We start from the raw sequence: 16,343 nt of genomic DNA, 5'->3' as shown, positions 1-16,343 counted from the left end.
CTTCCTTTTTTGGTAGTGTCATTGAGAAGAGTAAAAAGTTTCCACTCAGTTGACTGTAGCAGCTTCTAGATACTATGAGTTAAATATGAAATATTTTTCTCACTTGCCAGTTTCCTAATTTTTTTTTGTGGGATATGCTCAGGGCTGCTCTGATTTGGGGATATACCACAGAGTAACAGATTGGGTGAGGGAGGGAGTAAGGCAGTAATTTTCCCCAAAACTGCCAGAGTAGAACACCTAATACCTTGTACTTGGGCTCTTGCTAAATGTTTGTTGGATTACTGAGTGAGTGAATGAAACCAAGCTTTGTACTTGGCACCTGAAAAGCACCTTTAAAGGACCTCTTTTTCACCCAGTCTTTTGCCAGCCCAGATCTTTTGGTGAAGGGCAGGATGATTCCAAGCTGGGGGCGGCTGAGGAAGAGGAGAAGATGGGGGAATATGCACACACTGCAGAGTGTATGGGGCTATAGTTAAGCTGTGTTCAGTTATCAGAGAGGAAGCGTTTCCCCAGGCCTCTGTGTGGAAGAGACTAAGGGTTTTTTGTGGGGTAGAAATGGCATTCCTAAGTCAGAAGAGTGCCATTGTTGAAAGTATACCCATCATTTGTCATTACTGCCACTGCTCAGGGAAAGAAATTAGCCAGGGCCTTGGTCATTGTCTTTCTCCCCAGAAGACAGGGTAGTGGATATGAATAATACAAACAGATACAACAATCTCTGTGATTTTGCTTAGCTTTAGTTGCCTTTGTTAGTTTATTTTTCCAAATAAGGAAAATAGCAGGTTAGAGTCCTTTGACTTTATTTGTCCATTCATAATTGTTCTAAAGGTTGTCTTGTTCTTAACGTATTCCATTTTTGTTTCTGAATGATTTTCATTGGTATCTGACTTTCTAGTCCCAAACAGAGAGCATAGAGTTAATACAACACATTGTTAACAGTGTCCCAAGGGGGAAAAAAGCACCTTATTTCTGCCTAGCAGTGCACTATGAGTAGAGCCAAGTAGAGGAGAAATCTAATTGAAATCTCTACCTGTCAGAAAAGCTTTCTTTCAGGAGACACTATGTGGATAATCTTTTCAGTACTAACTTTTTTGTCACATGGACAGGGAGGGGGAGGGCGATGCATAGTGCTTACCATGGGTTTCTTGTCAGAGTGAATTGTCTATACCAAATCAGGGATTTACCATTTATGGCATGACAGTTTAAATTAAATAAATAAACACTGAATTCTGCAAGTGCTTGGGGGTGGTGGTCAGTGTCATTTGGAGTCTAATGTTTCCATGTACTTTAGAGGGAATGCTGTATTTTTATGAGAGAAGTGCCAAAGTGAAAGGTCTTGCACTCCTGATTTAGGTGGAGGAAGTAGGAATGGAATGGGGTGCTAAAGTTAGCCCCATAAATAGTGTTTCTTTAATGTATTGAGGAATACTGAAAAGCCTTATTAAAAAAAAAATTGGTTTAAGAAAGGAAAAGGAAAAAAGTCATTAAAAATGAATTTTGATCTCGTATTATCTTCTTTGGTATTTTATTCTTAGAAACATCACAGCCGCCTTTATGGGGCATAAACAAAGAACTAGGACTCCCACAATCTCACTTTTCTCAGCAACCAGTCCTTGAGTCACCACGACTTCTCCAAAATGAGAACCTGACAGAAAGTGATGAGGACCATTCTGCTTCCCCCAGACCCTGTCACAGGCTTCAAGGCCACATCTTTGACTTCAGCAGGACTCAGAATGTGCAAGATGGCAGTGAGGCTACATGAAATACTCCCCACTCAGACTGGCGTGTGGGCACACACTCCAATCCCCAGCTGTGTATGTACTACCTCAGAGTTCAGAGGAAACCCCAAGGTTCACCTTTGCTTTCCTGTCATGTTTACAAGTACAACTGAGTGGGCCAAGTGAGCTGGTCACTAAAGAGGACGGAGGAGCCCACCTTGCTTGTCTCTTAGGTCGCATCAGATCGAGAGAGGACCCAAGTACGTGACTAGTACAACCACCATTTCTTCTGGGCCCAGTGGGACACGTGCAGGTTGGAAGAATGAGATTGCTGCTTACTATCCAGAGAGAGCTTGGCTGTTTTACTTGGTCTTCTGAGAAGACCTTCTAAAAGTGTGCATCGAGTTTTTCTGTAAGCGTAAGCCTACCTTTGAGCTGGTGCTTTCTTTTTCATGGCCACAAACAAGAATTACATCCTTGTTTTGGCAGACTGGTACCAAGTTTAGGGCTTTGCGTTTTAAGTTTCTGACCCTGTCAGACCAGGACAGCAGTTGTAAATACATATTCACTTATAAATATTTTTTGTATTCACTACATGTAAAATGTCCACTTAATGTAAATATTTTTTTAATATGCCAACATTATGTAATATTCTATGTTATTTTGACAGCTGCTTAACAGACCAGAAATGGGTTTTATAGGAAAGTTAAAAGAATTTGCATTGAAAACTTCTTACTGATTAAGAAGTCTGTGTATGTAAGCAGGGTACCTCATGATAATTTACATAGAGACAGCCATCCCTGGGGTAACTAAGGCTTTCTGCAGTGTTTTCATGGGCAGAAATTCACACTGTTTTTTCTTCTGTGGACAGATTGTTTGTCCTCAAAGTTGTTTCTTTTCATCTTGTAAACCTCAGGTGGTTCTGTGCTTTGGATCCAAAAGACTTGTCTTGTTCTACTAGCCATGTACTTGTAGGGTTGAGGAAAACCTGTTTGACCAAAGACATTCCTTTCAAAATAGGCGGAGAATGACATAAAGTGTACTACACATAGCCAAAGCTTGACCTTGGATGCAGAAGGAAATAGAGTACAGAGAAGCTGTAGGTGGAGAAGCTATTGACTCAGTGTTTGTGTATATGAGATTTAAGGCAGATTAACTTTCCGCAACAAGTGATATTTCTGGTTACTAAAAATTTTGTCTGTAAGCTAATGGCTTTAAGTGGGCAAAGAAAAACAATGTTGCACACTTCTGTTTTCCTTGTAGCTTCTAAGTCTCTTCTTGTGGTCCTGTCTGGTCCCTAACCCAATTATGGTTTGAGCCATTTGAAGGGAGGTCAGTCACCAATTGTCTTACTAAAATGTTCTGTTTAATGTGCTTCTCAAGAAGATGTAGATTGTCATAAAGATTTCCTTGCCGTCCACCAATAATTTCAGCTAAGTTTCATTGATTTATTTTTAATTCTTAGGTTTCCTTTACTTACTAGCACTTTCTTGATTGGATAATACTACCTTTCCTTTGTTATTTCCTTTCTTCCCTGACATAAGACTACTAAGTGGACTCTTTCACTTAGAATCACCTCTCAAAAAATCTCTTCATTTAGAAGTTTTTTGAATGACAGGCCCGCTTCTTATCCCTCCCCTTCTTGTCCCCTTCTTGTTATAATATGAGCCACTTTGAAGGGTTCTCTTCCTGATCCAAGAAAGACCAACACTACATGAAGAAAAGCAGTTTTCACAGAACCATTTAGGTTTTGTGGTGGTCCTTGCACCAACGTCCCTGATTCTTCCTCTGCAGCAGGAATGGTAGCATGGTAATGAGCCTGAAAGAGTGTCCCTCATTAGCCAAAGTGATTGTACATGGCTCAGCCCCTGCTTATTTCTAGACTGTAACTTATCCACTCACCACCCTCCCAAGAATGACTTACACTTCTCCAGTCCGTGGTTCCTTCCTACCCTAAGGAGGGCACCTTCTAACTCGTCAGCCTAAAACCTTTGCATTCTATTCCTGGGATCCTTAGGTCTCTTCAGTAACTTTTTTTTTCCGGTGAAGATTTTTATATTTTGGTGGTTTTTTTTTCCAATTGCACATGAAAATAATTTTTAACATTTGTCTTTTAAAATTTTGAATTCTAGACTTCCTTTCCTCCTTCCTCTTCCTCTCCTTGAGAAGGCAAGCAATTTGATATAGATTATACATGTGTGGTCATGCAAATTAACCCCCCCCCCAAAAAAAAAAACCAAAACCAAAAATGAAGAAAAATGAAGTTTTAAAAAAGTACACTTAGATCTGTGTTCAGACTCCATCAGTTATTTCTCTGGAGTTGGATAGCATTTTCCATCATAAACTCTTTAGAATGATCTTTGATCGTTGTATACTATTCCTATTACTGTGTTCCTGTTACTATGTTCTCCTGGTTCTGCTCATTTCACTTTGCTTCAGTTCATTCCAGTCTTCCCCTGTTTTTCCACTTCAGTGACTTAGTGAATCTGGAGAAGGGGCAGAACTAGCTCAGCTCTAAAAAGAAGCAAATTTGGCTAGCTTAATGACTCCATGCTTGCCCTAGAAGCAGGCATTACAGAGGCTTCCTTGTACGTATGTTTTTGGCCTAATGACAGTACTAATGCTCTGGCAGCAATTTAACCACACAGTTCAAACAAATTTAGCGGCTGTCAGTGTTTGTTCTCAATAGCGTAATGTCTGCCTGATGCTACTATAACAAGCATCCTTGCTTAGCTCCGAGGCAAACTGAAGTGCTCAGGGTTGTATTTTTCTGATCACTGCCTTTCAGTAGGATAAGCAAGTGTTCCTAATTCATCCATTTTTATCTCTTGACTGATTGATTACCTGATTTCACCTGAAAAAAAGTAAGCATTATTTTCCTAGTTACCCAAGGCTTGCCGTAACATAGGCTGTTAGGCCTAGCTGAGTTATTTGGCTTCCTGTTACAAATCCGTTTTCTCAATCTCATTCCCTAACAACTCAAACTTCTCTAAGATAGATGGTATTAGGAGACCAATTAAATATTTGTCTGCCCCTGGAGTGTTATCAAAATATGTGATTAATCTGTGCGATATTGGTTGTTTCCATATATCACTTTGAAGATGAAAAGGGACCTCAGGATGTTGGCAGTTCAGACTTTATTCCAGTCTGTCAAAAATGTTGGGGAAGGGGAATTGGACAATGTAATAGGGCAGAAATAGAAGCATTAAGTGATGGGTTCATGGGTTTGATGCTGGAAGGGACCTAATATGTCAACTAGGCCAACCACTTGCAGATGAAGAAAATGAGTCCCAAAGAGATTGTGACTTGCCCAAGGTCACATAGATAGTATTAAGCAGAAATTTGAACACAGATCTTATGGATGTAAATTCAGCAGATAACTGTCAGTTCACTGTAAGGAAGTTTTTTGTTTTTTTGTTTATCAGAACTATACAAAAATGGAGTGGCCTGCCTCAGTACAGTGAGAAATCCTTCAAGTATAGGCTGACTGACACTCTGTGAGGGATATTATGGAAAAGATTCCTACATTAGGAAGGAGGTTTGATATAGGTGACCTTTCAGGTCCCTTCCAATTATGATTTCTATGAAATTCCCACATTTTCAGGGGATTTTGATAATCCCACCATTTCTTGTTCTGCCACATGGACTTTTACCCACTATAAAACCATGGCTTGGATCCTTTTCCCCCTTGTATTTTAGTCTTTAAATCCACAAAATGTGAATAAGTGGAAAGATTTGGCATTAGACAAACACAGTTCAAATTCTGGGCTCTCCTGTTTCCTATCTTTGTAACCCCAGGGCAAGTCATTTAATTTCTCTCATTTTCTCATCTGTGAAATAGGGAGTAAGACTAGGTAAGCTCTAAGGTCCTACCAAGTTAGTTCTAAATCCTGTGAATCACCAGAAAATGTTACATTGGCGGGGAAGGTGGAATTAGGAGCCTAATATCCAACTTAAAAAAAAAAAAACATATTGATCTTATGTTTTATGTAGCCCATGCTGCTCTTTGAGCTAAAAAGGGATGACCGAGGTCATCCAGTCCAAGCACCTGTCTGGTAAATGAAACCCCTCTGCAAGGCCTCCAACAAATGGTAATATCCAGTGTGTGCTAAAACACCCAGTTTCACGTGTTTTTATTGTCATGGTAATCACTTTTATTCTCCTTCCTGATTAGTCCAGAGTGACCTGTGTTCTTCAGTGTTGTACCCAGATGTTCTAATAATTGTTTCTAACTCTTTTCTGTTTACATGCTGAAATCTAAAAATTCCAGAATGCAAATGTAACACTAAGAATTCATACTTTCCTTATTTTGCTTTGTTGCTTTACATTATTTAAAGGTCACCATGACATTGGCCCTTGTAAGGTCAAGCTGATATCCCATATCTCTTTATTTGGAAATAATGCCTTGTTTTCCTTATTGTTCCCCTTTTTGCTTGGCAAATGAATTTTGTCCTTCCACATCCCCTGATTTTGCCCTTTAACTTTTTTTTTTTTAATTTATTTGAATCATAATCAGTCACAACCAATATCTAGGCTTGTCTTAAAGAAAAAAAAAACACCACCCACCACCTTCTTCACTGACTTATAAAATGAAAAGTTTCAAGTTAACTGGTGTTCTAGAAGTTGATAACCCCAATCAGAGCTTGAAAACCCAGGTCCCTCGTAGGCTGGAATAGATGGTGAACTCCTGAATAGATGGTGAACTCCTTGACAAGGCCTGATCACAAATCAAGATAATACAGGGAAAAGGAAGCTGGGAATCTCTATGTATATCTGTATTTTAAAGATACAATTGGCGAAGTGAACTTTGTTTCATTATCAGCTGTTACTGTATCTTCAAGGAAATGTGTATCTATCCAAGATAGAGCTCAAGGGTACTTCAACTGGTGATAAAGTAGCCTTTTCATTGATAATGGACACATTTCTGACCTTTACATATCTTCTCCATTCCCCAGCACCCTCCCAGCCTGATCCCCCTTCCCTTCCCACTCTCTATCAGAGGATGCCAAAGTAATAGCAGCTGTAGAACCAGTTGTACCCAAAGAGAGGTGTCAGTCAAGTTGTCCTGGTTTGATGTTGCCCTTTCCTGGTATTTATATTTTCTCACCTATAAGAATGTATATTTTGTATAGCATGTATAATATTTGTCTATTGTAATATGTCTTCAATAAAACAAAAGTACTGTTCTGATTCCCTTGTCATTTCTCTGCTGTATGAGAGTGAAAACTGGTCATTTTAAAGTGATTTCATTCAATTGAGGGAGTGGCATTTGAAAAACTAACATTGTGTTCAAGTAAAAAAAATAAGAGGTTGTCCTGTTTTCTCACTGTTTCACAATATCAGGCCTGGGAGGACCTTAGAAATAGTCTGGACCAATTCTTTCACTTTACAGATGAGGGAACAGTTCTAGGAAGAGAATAACTTGTTTAACATTACACTGGTAGAAAGTAAGAGCCAAAATTAGAACCCAGGCTTCCAACTCGATCCCCTTCTAGGGGCGATGCTTTGGCTTTAAGATCGTAAACACTCACCAAATAGAGTGACAGACAAAAGGTGGAGAGTTATTACAAACCTTAAAGCTTCAGAACTTTATTATAATTTATTTTATTATATAGTATTATGTGTTATGTATTTTATATATTATCATTCATAGCTTTATTATTATAAGAATTATCTGCCCATAAAGTCAGAGATGACTTTTGTACCCTATGGCATTTATTGAATGAATAAAAAATGGTACCCAGCACGTCTTAAATACAGTGGGTGTTCAATAATTACTTCTCCAGAGGAAAAAACCTCTCCCAATACAAAGGTCAGAGGAAGGCATTTGAATGAATCCTTTTAATTTAAATTTCAATAAAGTGCAAAAAATGAAACCTTACTAATTTGTAGTTAACATTTTCCAAAAATAGTATTTCTTTCCTCTTCCAAGTCTTTCTGAAATGTAGTCAGCCACACTAATAAAATGCACCCAGTGCAAAGAATCTTTTGGGCCAGTGCCAGCAGTCACTGTCCAGCAGTGGTGTCAAATTCAAATGAAAATAGATCCCTGCAGGGGATTGACTTAGAAAACCACAAATTAACATCTATGTTTTATTGGATTTTTATTTATTTTGTTAAATATTTCCCAATTTCATTTTAATATGGTTTGGGGGTTCCTGGGAGTTTTGCATTTAACACCTGTTTTACAGAGCAATAGAGAAAGGGAAAAAAGAAAGGGATTGGGCTGATTACACCCCAGGGTAGGTATATTCTAGAAGTCACTTTTAAAAATGGTTAAGTCCTTGATAGTTAAATCCTTGTTATCTTCTTTCCTCTAAAACCCAATATTAGAACTGAACAACAATAAAATCAACACATCTGTGTTCTCATTAATGTAGAATCCAAATCCATATTTGCTCGCTCACTTGTATCTCCCTATACATCTTCCGCTGGGGCTCAACCCACTATGCTTGCCTTAGTTCAGCATTGCCCAGAAGATCTATGGCCATCCATGTAAGACACCCACCAGTTATGTCTTCCTCTCACTGTGTGACCAGCCTGCTTTTTCCAAGTCATCTTGCATTCTGAAGATATGTTTCTCTTTGACAATTCTTGGTTGCTAGCATGTTGAGAACTGCACTATCCAGATACAAGCTTTTGCTATTTAAATATTTCTGTCCCCAGAAGGAGAGTCAGGCTAGATGGATGCACCCATCCATTTGCTTTGATATTGCTTTGATAGACTGCATGTTCTGAGCCTTACACTAAAAATCCAAAGGCCTGTGGGCAGTGCTTACTGATGCTCACATGAGTCCAGAGAACCAACCTGATTGTGAGAAGAGGTAATCAGCAGAGTAGGTCTAGGAACAAAGTCTGGAGTTATATGGAGCAGTCAAAGGTAAGTGCTTTCAGGCTAAAAGGTTCATCACAGCCCAGGAGAAATTAGGTATTTAAATATGTGCAGTTTCCTGAGTGGAGTGGATGCTCTCTTCTTCACAAGATCACACAGATAAGCTTCATCAAGGCAAATTTGAATCTCCCTAAAAGAAAAACAATAGGTCAAGGTCAGTGGTGATCATCTTAGTAGGAATTATTTATTTTGGGCGGCACCAGACATGTCAGAAAAATAGTCAAGCTGTTGAAGAGTATAAATGAGAACTGTCATCTTCAAATGCCAGGAATAACTGCTGTCTCTGACCTGAATCCTTGACTTTGAAAGCCCTGTGCTCACTAAATATGCATGCTCTTAGTGAAGGAATTTGGAGGTAGGATTCTCACTATCACTGTATGTCTCTCTGCCCTTTGTAGCTAAACTCATTGAAAAGGCATCTATACTATTTACTCTCCTCTTTCTTCTTAACCCCTTACAATCTGGCTTCTAACCTTATCATTCCACCAAAATTGCCCTCTCCAAAGTTGCCAAAGATCTCTTAGTTGCTAAATCCAATAGCCTTTTCTTAATCCTCATCCTCCTTGACTTCTATGAAGCTTTTGACACTTAATCACTCTCTTCCTTTTAGGTGTTCAGGACCCCACTGTCTCTTGGTTCTTCTCTTACCTATCAGACCTCATCTTCTCTGTCTCTTTTGCCAGATCCTCTTCCACATCCAGTCCTTTAATCACAGGTGTACCTCTGGTTCTGTTCTGGGCTCTCTTCTCTTCTCCTATATTATTCTCATTAGCTCCCATAGATTGAATCACTATCTCTATGCGGATGGATTTTCAGATCTACCTTTCCTGCCCCAATCTCCCTGCTGACCTCTAATCTTGCATCTCCAAATCCTTTCAGACATCTCAAATTGGATGTCCAGTAGACATCTTAAATGCAGTATGTCCAAGACAGAACTTATTATTCTCCCCCACCTTCTACCTTCCCTATTCCTGTGGAGGATAACGCCATCCCCCTGGTCCCTCAGACTCACAACCTAGGAATCATCCTGGATTCCTCACTGACTCGCTCCATATCCAGTCTGTGGCCAAGGCCTGTTGGTTTTACCTTTGCAACATCTCTCATAGAGGACCCCTTCTGTCCTCTGACTTGTGCTGCTCTCTACTACTCTGATACAGATCCTGATCATCTCACTCCGGACTATTGTAATAGCCTGCTTCACAATTCTCCCCACTATAATCTATCCTCCATTCAACCATTAAAGTGATTTCCTAAAGCTCAGGTCTGATCATGTTTGTCCTCCCAGCCTCCCAATAAACTCCAGTGGCTTCCTATTACTACAAGGAGTAAATACCAATTCCTCTCTTTGGCATTCAAAGCCCTTCATAACGTATCTCCCTCCTACCCTTCCAATCTTCTTATATTTCTTGACTCTTTGATCCAGTGACACTGATCTTCTGGCTCCTCCTAGCACAAGACTCTTCATCTCTTGTCTCTGGACATTTTCTCTGGTTGTACCTTATGCCTAGAAGCTTGGGAAGATGGATGACAGAGATGAAAAATATTCCAGATATGGGTGCTAGCCAGTGAAAATACATGAACTCAGAAGATGGAATGTATATTCAAGGAAGAGGAAGGAGGCCAGTGCCATTGGATTGTGTAGTAAGAGAGAGGAGTAAGGTATAAGAAGACTCTAAAGGTAGAAAGGGGTCAGTTTTGAAGGGCTTGTAAAAGCCAAGCAGAAGAATTTATATTTGATCCTGGAGGTAGCAGGAAGCCTCTGAATACAGGTTGACATGGTTTAGGAAAATCTCTTTCGTAGTTGAATGGAGGGGAGAGATACTGGAGGGAGGGAGACCAGATGAGCAGGTCACTGTAATAGTCCAGGAGAGAGGTGATAAGGACCTGCATCCAGGTGGTGGTAGTGTTGCAGGAGAGAGAGGAGGCGCATGTATGGGGCACGCTGCAAAGGGAGAATTGACAGGCTGTGGCAGCCAATCAGATGTGGGGAGCGAGAGCGAGAGAGGCGTAGAGGACAATGCCTCGATTATGAGCCTGGGTGACTGGGGGGGCTGTGGTACCTTGACAGTACTAGTTTGGAAGATAGAAAGTGTTTGGAGGGGAAGATAAAAAGCCCTGTTTTGGGTGTGTTGAGTTTAAGATGTCTATGAGACATCCAATTTGAGATATCCACTAGGCAGTTGAAGATGTGAGGTCAACAGAGAGGTTAAAACTGGGCTAAGTAGATTTGAAAATCATTAGTATGGAGATGATAATTGAATCCATGGGAGCTGATGATATCATCAAAAGAAATACGATAGAGGGAGAAGACCCAGGACAGCTCCATGTGGAATGCCCACTGTAAGTGGTGTGACTTGAAGACCCAGCAAAGGTGAATGAAAAGCAAGACAGGTATGAGAAAAACCAGGTGAGAGCAGTCTTGAAAGCCTACCGAGAAGAGATTATCAAGGAGAAAGGGATGTTCCCCAGTGTCAAAAGCTGCAGAGATCAGGAAGAAAGAGAATTGAACATAGATTTGGCAAATAAGAAAGAGATCACTGATAACTTTGGAAAGAGCCAGACTAGAGAATTCAGAAGGGAGAGAGAAGAAAGTGGAGACAGAAGCACTATTTGTAAATGACCTCCTCAGAGAACCATGAAAGAGAGAAGACATATGGGATGAATGCATTGGGTGAAGGATTTTAGGATGGGGGAGGCATGGGCATATTTTTAAACAGTAGGAAGCACCTAACAGATAAGGAGTAGTTGAAGATTAGTGAGAGAATGGGGATGACAGAAAGGATAATATGTTGGAGAAGATGGGATAGAATGAGATCACTTGTGCACGTACAGAGGTTTACTTTGGCAAAGAGAAGGGTCATTTCTTTGTGTGAGATGGTGAACGAAGAGGGAGTGCTAGAAGGCATCTGAGTGATGGGAGCTGAGGAGAGGGAAGGCTTGGCAAATGGCCTTCGTTTTCTCATCTATTTTATTCTCTCCTCATTCCTTCTTTCTTCCCCCCTCCTTTTCCTTTTTTCTTTCTTCCTATTCTGTCCCTAGCTCTTATTTTTCTCTTTCCATTCTTTCCACCTTTTATATTCCATTACCTCCTCCTATTTTCCTCCTATTCTCTCCCTTCATACTCACCCTAATTCTTTTCCCCAAACTACTCTCACCCCTTTCCTCTTATATTTTCCTTCTTTTTCTCTCCCTCCCTCCTACTTTCTCTTCCACTCTTTAATTCAATCCAGCAATTGAAATCCACTCTCACAAAGACACCTGTAACATTCTGGTGCCCTGAGTGTAAATATCTGATAAGGAGGATACCTTTATGTAGGTTTTGCCTTTTGCATGGTACCTTATGTGATCTAATCTGACAGAAGATAAATGAATGAAACTATCACCTCTCAGGGAGTCTTATACTTTGTTTCTTATAGGATCTAGTCTTAGAAGGCACTTCCAAGGTAACCTAGTCCCAAACCCTCATTTTACAGATGAAAAAATTGAATCCCAGTGAATTATTCAAGGGCACACGGTTATTAAGTAGAAGAAATGGGATTTGAGCCTAGGTTTTCTGATGCCAAGTGAACTCTATGTTCCAATATACATGCTGGCCCATTCACAAATGGTGATCCTAATGAATATCTCATAGGCAACTCATGAATAAAGTGCTTTGTAAATCTTAAAGTGCTATGAAAATTTGAGTTATTATATGGTTCTTTTTATTGTATATTTTATCACTAAGCATTTATCTAGTGCCTACTATGTTCTAGGCACTGGGATTGCAAAAACAAGAAAGAAAATGTCTACCTTCATGGAACTGACATTCTATTGGAGAGGAAACATATAAAAATGTGTATATATACGCATATACACTCACGTGTATATAGATGCATATATATTTTACACACACATACACACTAAAAACAAGGCAGTTTGGCAGAGGGGAAAGCCTTGGCAGTTGGAACGATTGTTTGAGCTGAGGCTTGTTCCAAGAGGGATTCTAGGAGATGGAGGTGAACAAGTGCATTTCAGGCATGAGGTACAATCTCTTGTTCCAAGGAGCACCAGATAATGGAATGCCATGTGAGAGGAAGAAAGCCAGTTTAACTGGACCATTGAGTGCACGTAGGAAAGAAAGAAGGAAATAAGCATTTATTAAGCATGAGCTGAACTAAGTGCCTTACAAATATTACCTCATTGGATCCTCACAATAGCCCTGGGAGGTAAGTGCTATTATTGTCATCCTCGTTTTATAGTTGGAGAAACTGAGGCAGACAGAATTTAAGTTACTTGCCTATGGTCATCCAGCAAGTCAATATCTGAGGTCTGATTTGAACTCAAGTCTTCCTGACTCCAGAAATGAATTTAAAAATATTTCTTCTTTTCTTTTTAAACATTTTATTTACTTATTTTTAAACAGTTTTCTTTTTAAATTTTTAATTCCACTTCTCCTAATTCCAAATTCTCTCCCTCCCCCACCCACTGAGAAGACAAGCAAAATGATATCAATTATACATATGAAATCATGCAAAACATATATCCATAATATGAAAAAATAAAGCAAGAAAATAATATTTGAATTTGCACTTAAGAGTTCATCAGTTCTCTCTCTGGAGGAGAATAGCATTTTGTCATCACATGCCCTTTGGAATTGTCTTGGGTCATTGTATTGATCAGAGTAGCCAAGTCTTTCACAGTTGCTCATCACAACTTTGCTGCTACTGTGCACAATGATCTGGTTTTTTTTCACTTTACTTTGCATCAGTTCATATAGGTCTTACCATCTTTTTCTGAAACCACCCCCCAAATAATTTCTTATAGCACAATAGAACTGCTTCACAATCATATGCCACTTGTTCAGCCATTCCCCAATTGATAGGCATCCCATCCATTTCTAAGTCTTTGCCACCACAAAAAGAGCTGTTATAAATATTTTGTATATATTAGTCTTTTTTCCTTTTCCTTTGATCTATTTGGGGCAGACACCTAGTAGTGGTATTGCCAGGTTAAAGGGTAGACATAATTTTGTGGTCCTTTAGGCATGGTTGCAAATTATTCTCCAAAACAGTTGAACCAGTTCATTATTCTACCAACAGCTTATTAGTTATACCTATTTTCCATCATCACCTCTAGCATTTGTTATTTTTGATAGGTGTGAGGTGGTACTTTAGGGATGTTTTAATTTGCCTTTCTCTAATCAATAGTGATTTGGAGCATTTTTTTTTTTTTTTTTGCCTTTTGGAGGGTAATTGGGATTAAGTAACTTGCCCAAGGTTATACGGCTAGTGTTTTTGTGTGGGTGTTAACTGTCTGAGGCTGGAAACCGAACTCCTGTCCTCCTGACTCCAGGGCTAGTGTTTTACTCACTGTGCCACCTAGCTGCCCCCAATTTAGTGCATTTTTAATATAATTTTAGATCTCTTTGATTTCTTTTTCTGAAAACTACCTGTTCATATCCTTTGACCATTTATCAATTGGGGAATGGCTCTTATTTTTATAAATTTATTTTTTTATTTTTTTTTAATTTTTTATGAGCAATCGGGGTTAAGTAACTTGCTCAAGGTTACACAGCCAGGTGTTTCTGGGTGGGTGCTAAGTGTTGGAGCCCGGATTCGATCCCCAGGTCATCCCGACACTGGAGCTGGTGCTCTTACTCGCTATGCTACCTGGCTGCCCCCTATTTTTTTTTTTTTTATAAATTTGACTCAGTTCTCTACACATTTGAGACATAAGTCCTTTGTCAGAGAAACTTGCTATAAACATTTTTGATATAACTTTTTTGTCTATGGTACCTTTTAATACAATGTGGTTTCCATGATTGTCTCTCTTAATTAGGTCTATTTTTGCTTTTGCTTTGTCTGATTGCTAGCTCTATTTTTTTTACTTCATCTGAAGCATAATAGATTCTGCTTGAGCCATTTATTTTAATTCTGAGTGTATTATTTTAAAAGTACATTTCTTAAGTACTTATGTGTTACGCCCTGGTGCAACAAATGGAAAAGCAATATAGTATGTACTCTCAATGAGCTCACATTCTAAGTGGGGGTGGCAATGCGTTTAGATGGGTTCAGCTGTAGGGCAGACAAAAGGACCCCACAATCTAAGCTTGAGGCTTTAGAACGGTTAGTAAGTCTCAGGAGTCCTTTGCTTTGGGGCTGGAATTCATCTAGATTAGCTTCTATTTATACTATAAACAAAAGTAAAGTTTCCTAGTTGTGTGGAGTCCTGCCCAACATCTTGGAGCAGGTACCCTGAGGATTAGACCAATCTCATCTATCAGCCTTGTCCTTCAGAGACTGGTTGAATGACCTACAGGGACTGGTCCTTGAATGAGGAAATAGGAAAAACCTTAATGCTAATTCAATAACTGATTATTAATATAGTAGAAAAATAATCATTTCTCTCCAATGTAAGCAGAAAGGAAGATAGTCTTTGCCCTCAGGGAGCTTACATTTTAATGGAAGAAGACTGTACATAAAAAGGAAACTGAAAGGGGGACACAGATATAGAAGAGGGGTAATGGTAGAGAAAGCTTAGAGAATCAGGACTATTGAGGATACCAATCTCAAAATGGAGGGTCTGGGAGAAGGAACCAGATAAGCAGAGGAAATGGGCACTAGGGCAGAGGATGCTTCCAATACAAGAAGTCCACAGGTGATGTGAACTTTCAGGGTGAAGATGTTTCTGTGACTTGGTTGACAAAAGCCAGAGACTCACAGGAGTGCAGCCTGGAGAGAAATTTGGAAAAGTTTTAGTCCTGGTACTGGTTTATTTAATGTGGTATTTGAACTCTCCTTTGGCCCCTTTTCTGGGGCAGCTAGGTGGCTCAGTGGATAGAGTACCAGGTCTGGAGTCAGGAAGAGTCTTCTTTGTGAGTTCAAATCTGGCCTCAGAAACTTACTAGCTGTGTGACTCTGGGCAAGTCACTTAACCCTAGTGTCTCAAGGACAGTTAGGTGTCAAAGTGGATTTGGAGTCAGGAGGAGTTTAAATTCTGCCTCAGGGGCGGCTAGGTGGAGCAGTGAATAGAGCACTGGCCCTGGAGTCAGAAGGACCTGAGTTCAAATCTGGCCTCAGACACTTAACACACACACAAAAACTAGCCATGTGACCTTGGGCAAGTCACTTAACCCCAATTGCCCTTCAAAAAAAATTCTGCCTCAGACATTTACTAGCTATGTGATCCTGGGCAAGTCACTTAACTGCCTCAGTTTCCTCATCTGTAAAATGAGCTGGAGAAGGAAATGGCAAACCACTCCAATATCTTTGCCAAGAAGACCCCAAATAGGATCATGAAGAATCAGACATGACTGAAATGACACAAAAACCAAGCGGTCCTCTTCTGGCTAAAATTACTGGGTCATCAATTCTGTAGAATCAGAAAATCCAGATCTGAAAAGGGACCTGGAGCACTTCTACTCCAACTTGTATCTGCATATGAATCTCTTCTACAGACATTCCCGACAAATACATGTTTATACAGCGACCTCCAGAGAGAAGAACCCCACGACCTTCTGAGATAGCTCATGGGACTTTTCTATCTGACTTGTAGCTGAAACCTCCAATGTATGTGGTCTCCTGCATTAGCATGTGAGCTCCTCAGGGGCGGGGCTATCTCATTTCTCTATTTAGCACAGTCAGAGCTTTGCACACACATAGTATGCTTTTAATAAACCACTCACCCATCCATCCTTCCATCCATCCATCCATCCATCCATCCATCCATCCATCCATCCATCCATCCATCCATCC

At 39.9% G+C, this 16,343-nt stretch overlaps 1 protein-coding gene across 1 annotated transcript in view; it reads left to right on the top strand.

Moving 5' to 3' along the window:
• The window catches only part of LRIG2 (leucine rich repeats and immunoglobulin like domains 2), a 41,397-nt gene extending 34,489 nt beyond the window's left edge, over positions 1 to 6,908 (top strand). The window contains exon 18 of the mRNA XM_069090329.1: positions 1,536 to 6,908. Coding sequence (XP_068946430.1) covers positions 1,536 to 1,762 — 227 coding nt within the window. The 3' untranslated portion in view covers positions 1,763 to 6,908. The remainder of the gene's footprint in view (positions 1 to 1,535) is intronic.
• The last annotated feature ends 9,435 nt before the right edge of the window (positions 6,909 to 16,343 follow it).

The sequence above is a fragment of the Petaurus breviceps genome, unplaced genomic scaffold, assembly GCF_028583685.1.
Source record: "Petaurus breviceps papuanus isolate PSGF00001 unplaced genomic scaffold, PetGlider_PUasm1.0 186, whole genome shotgun sequence".
NCBI lineage: Eukaryota > Metazoa > Chordata > Mammalia > Diprotodontia > Petauridae > Petaurus > Petaurus breviceps.
This window is presented reverse-complemented; position numbering and strand designations above follow the sequence as displayed.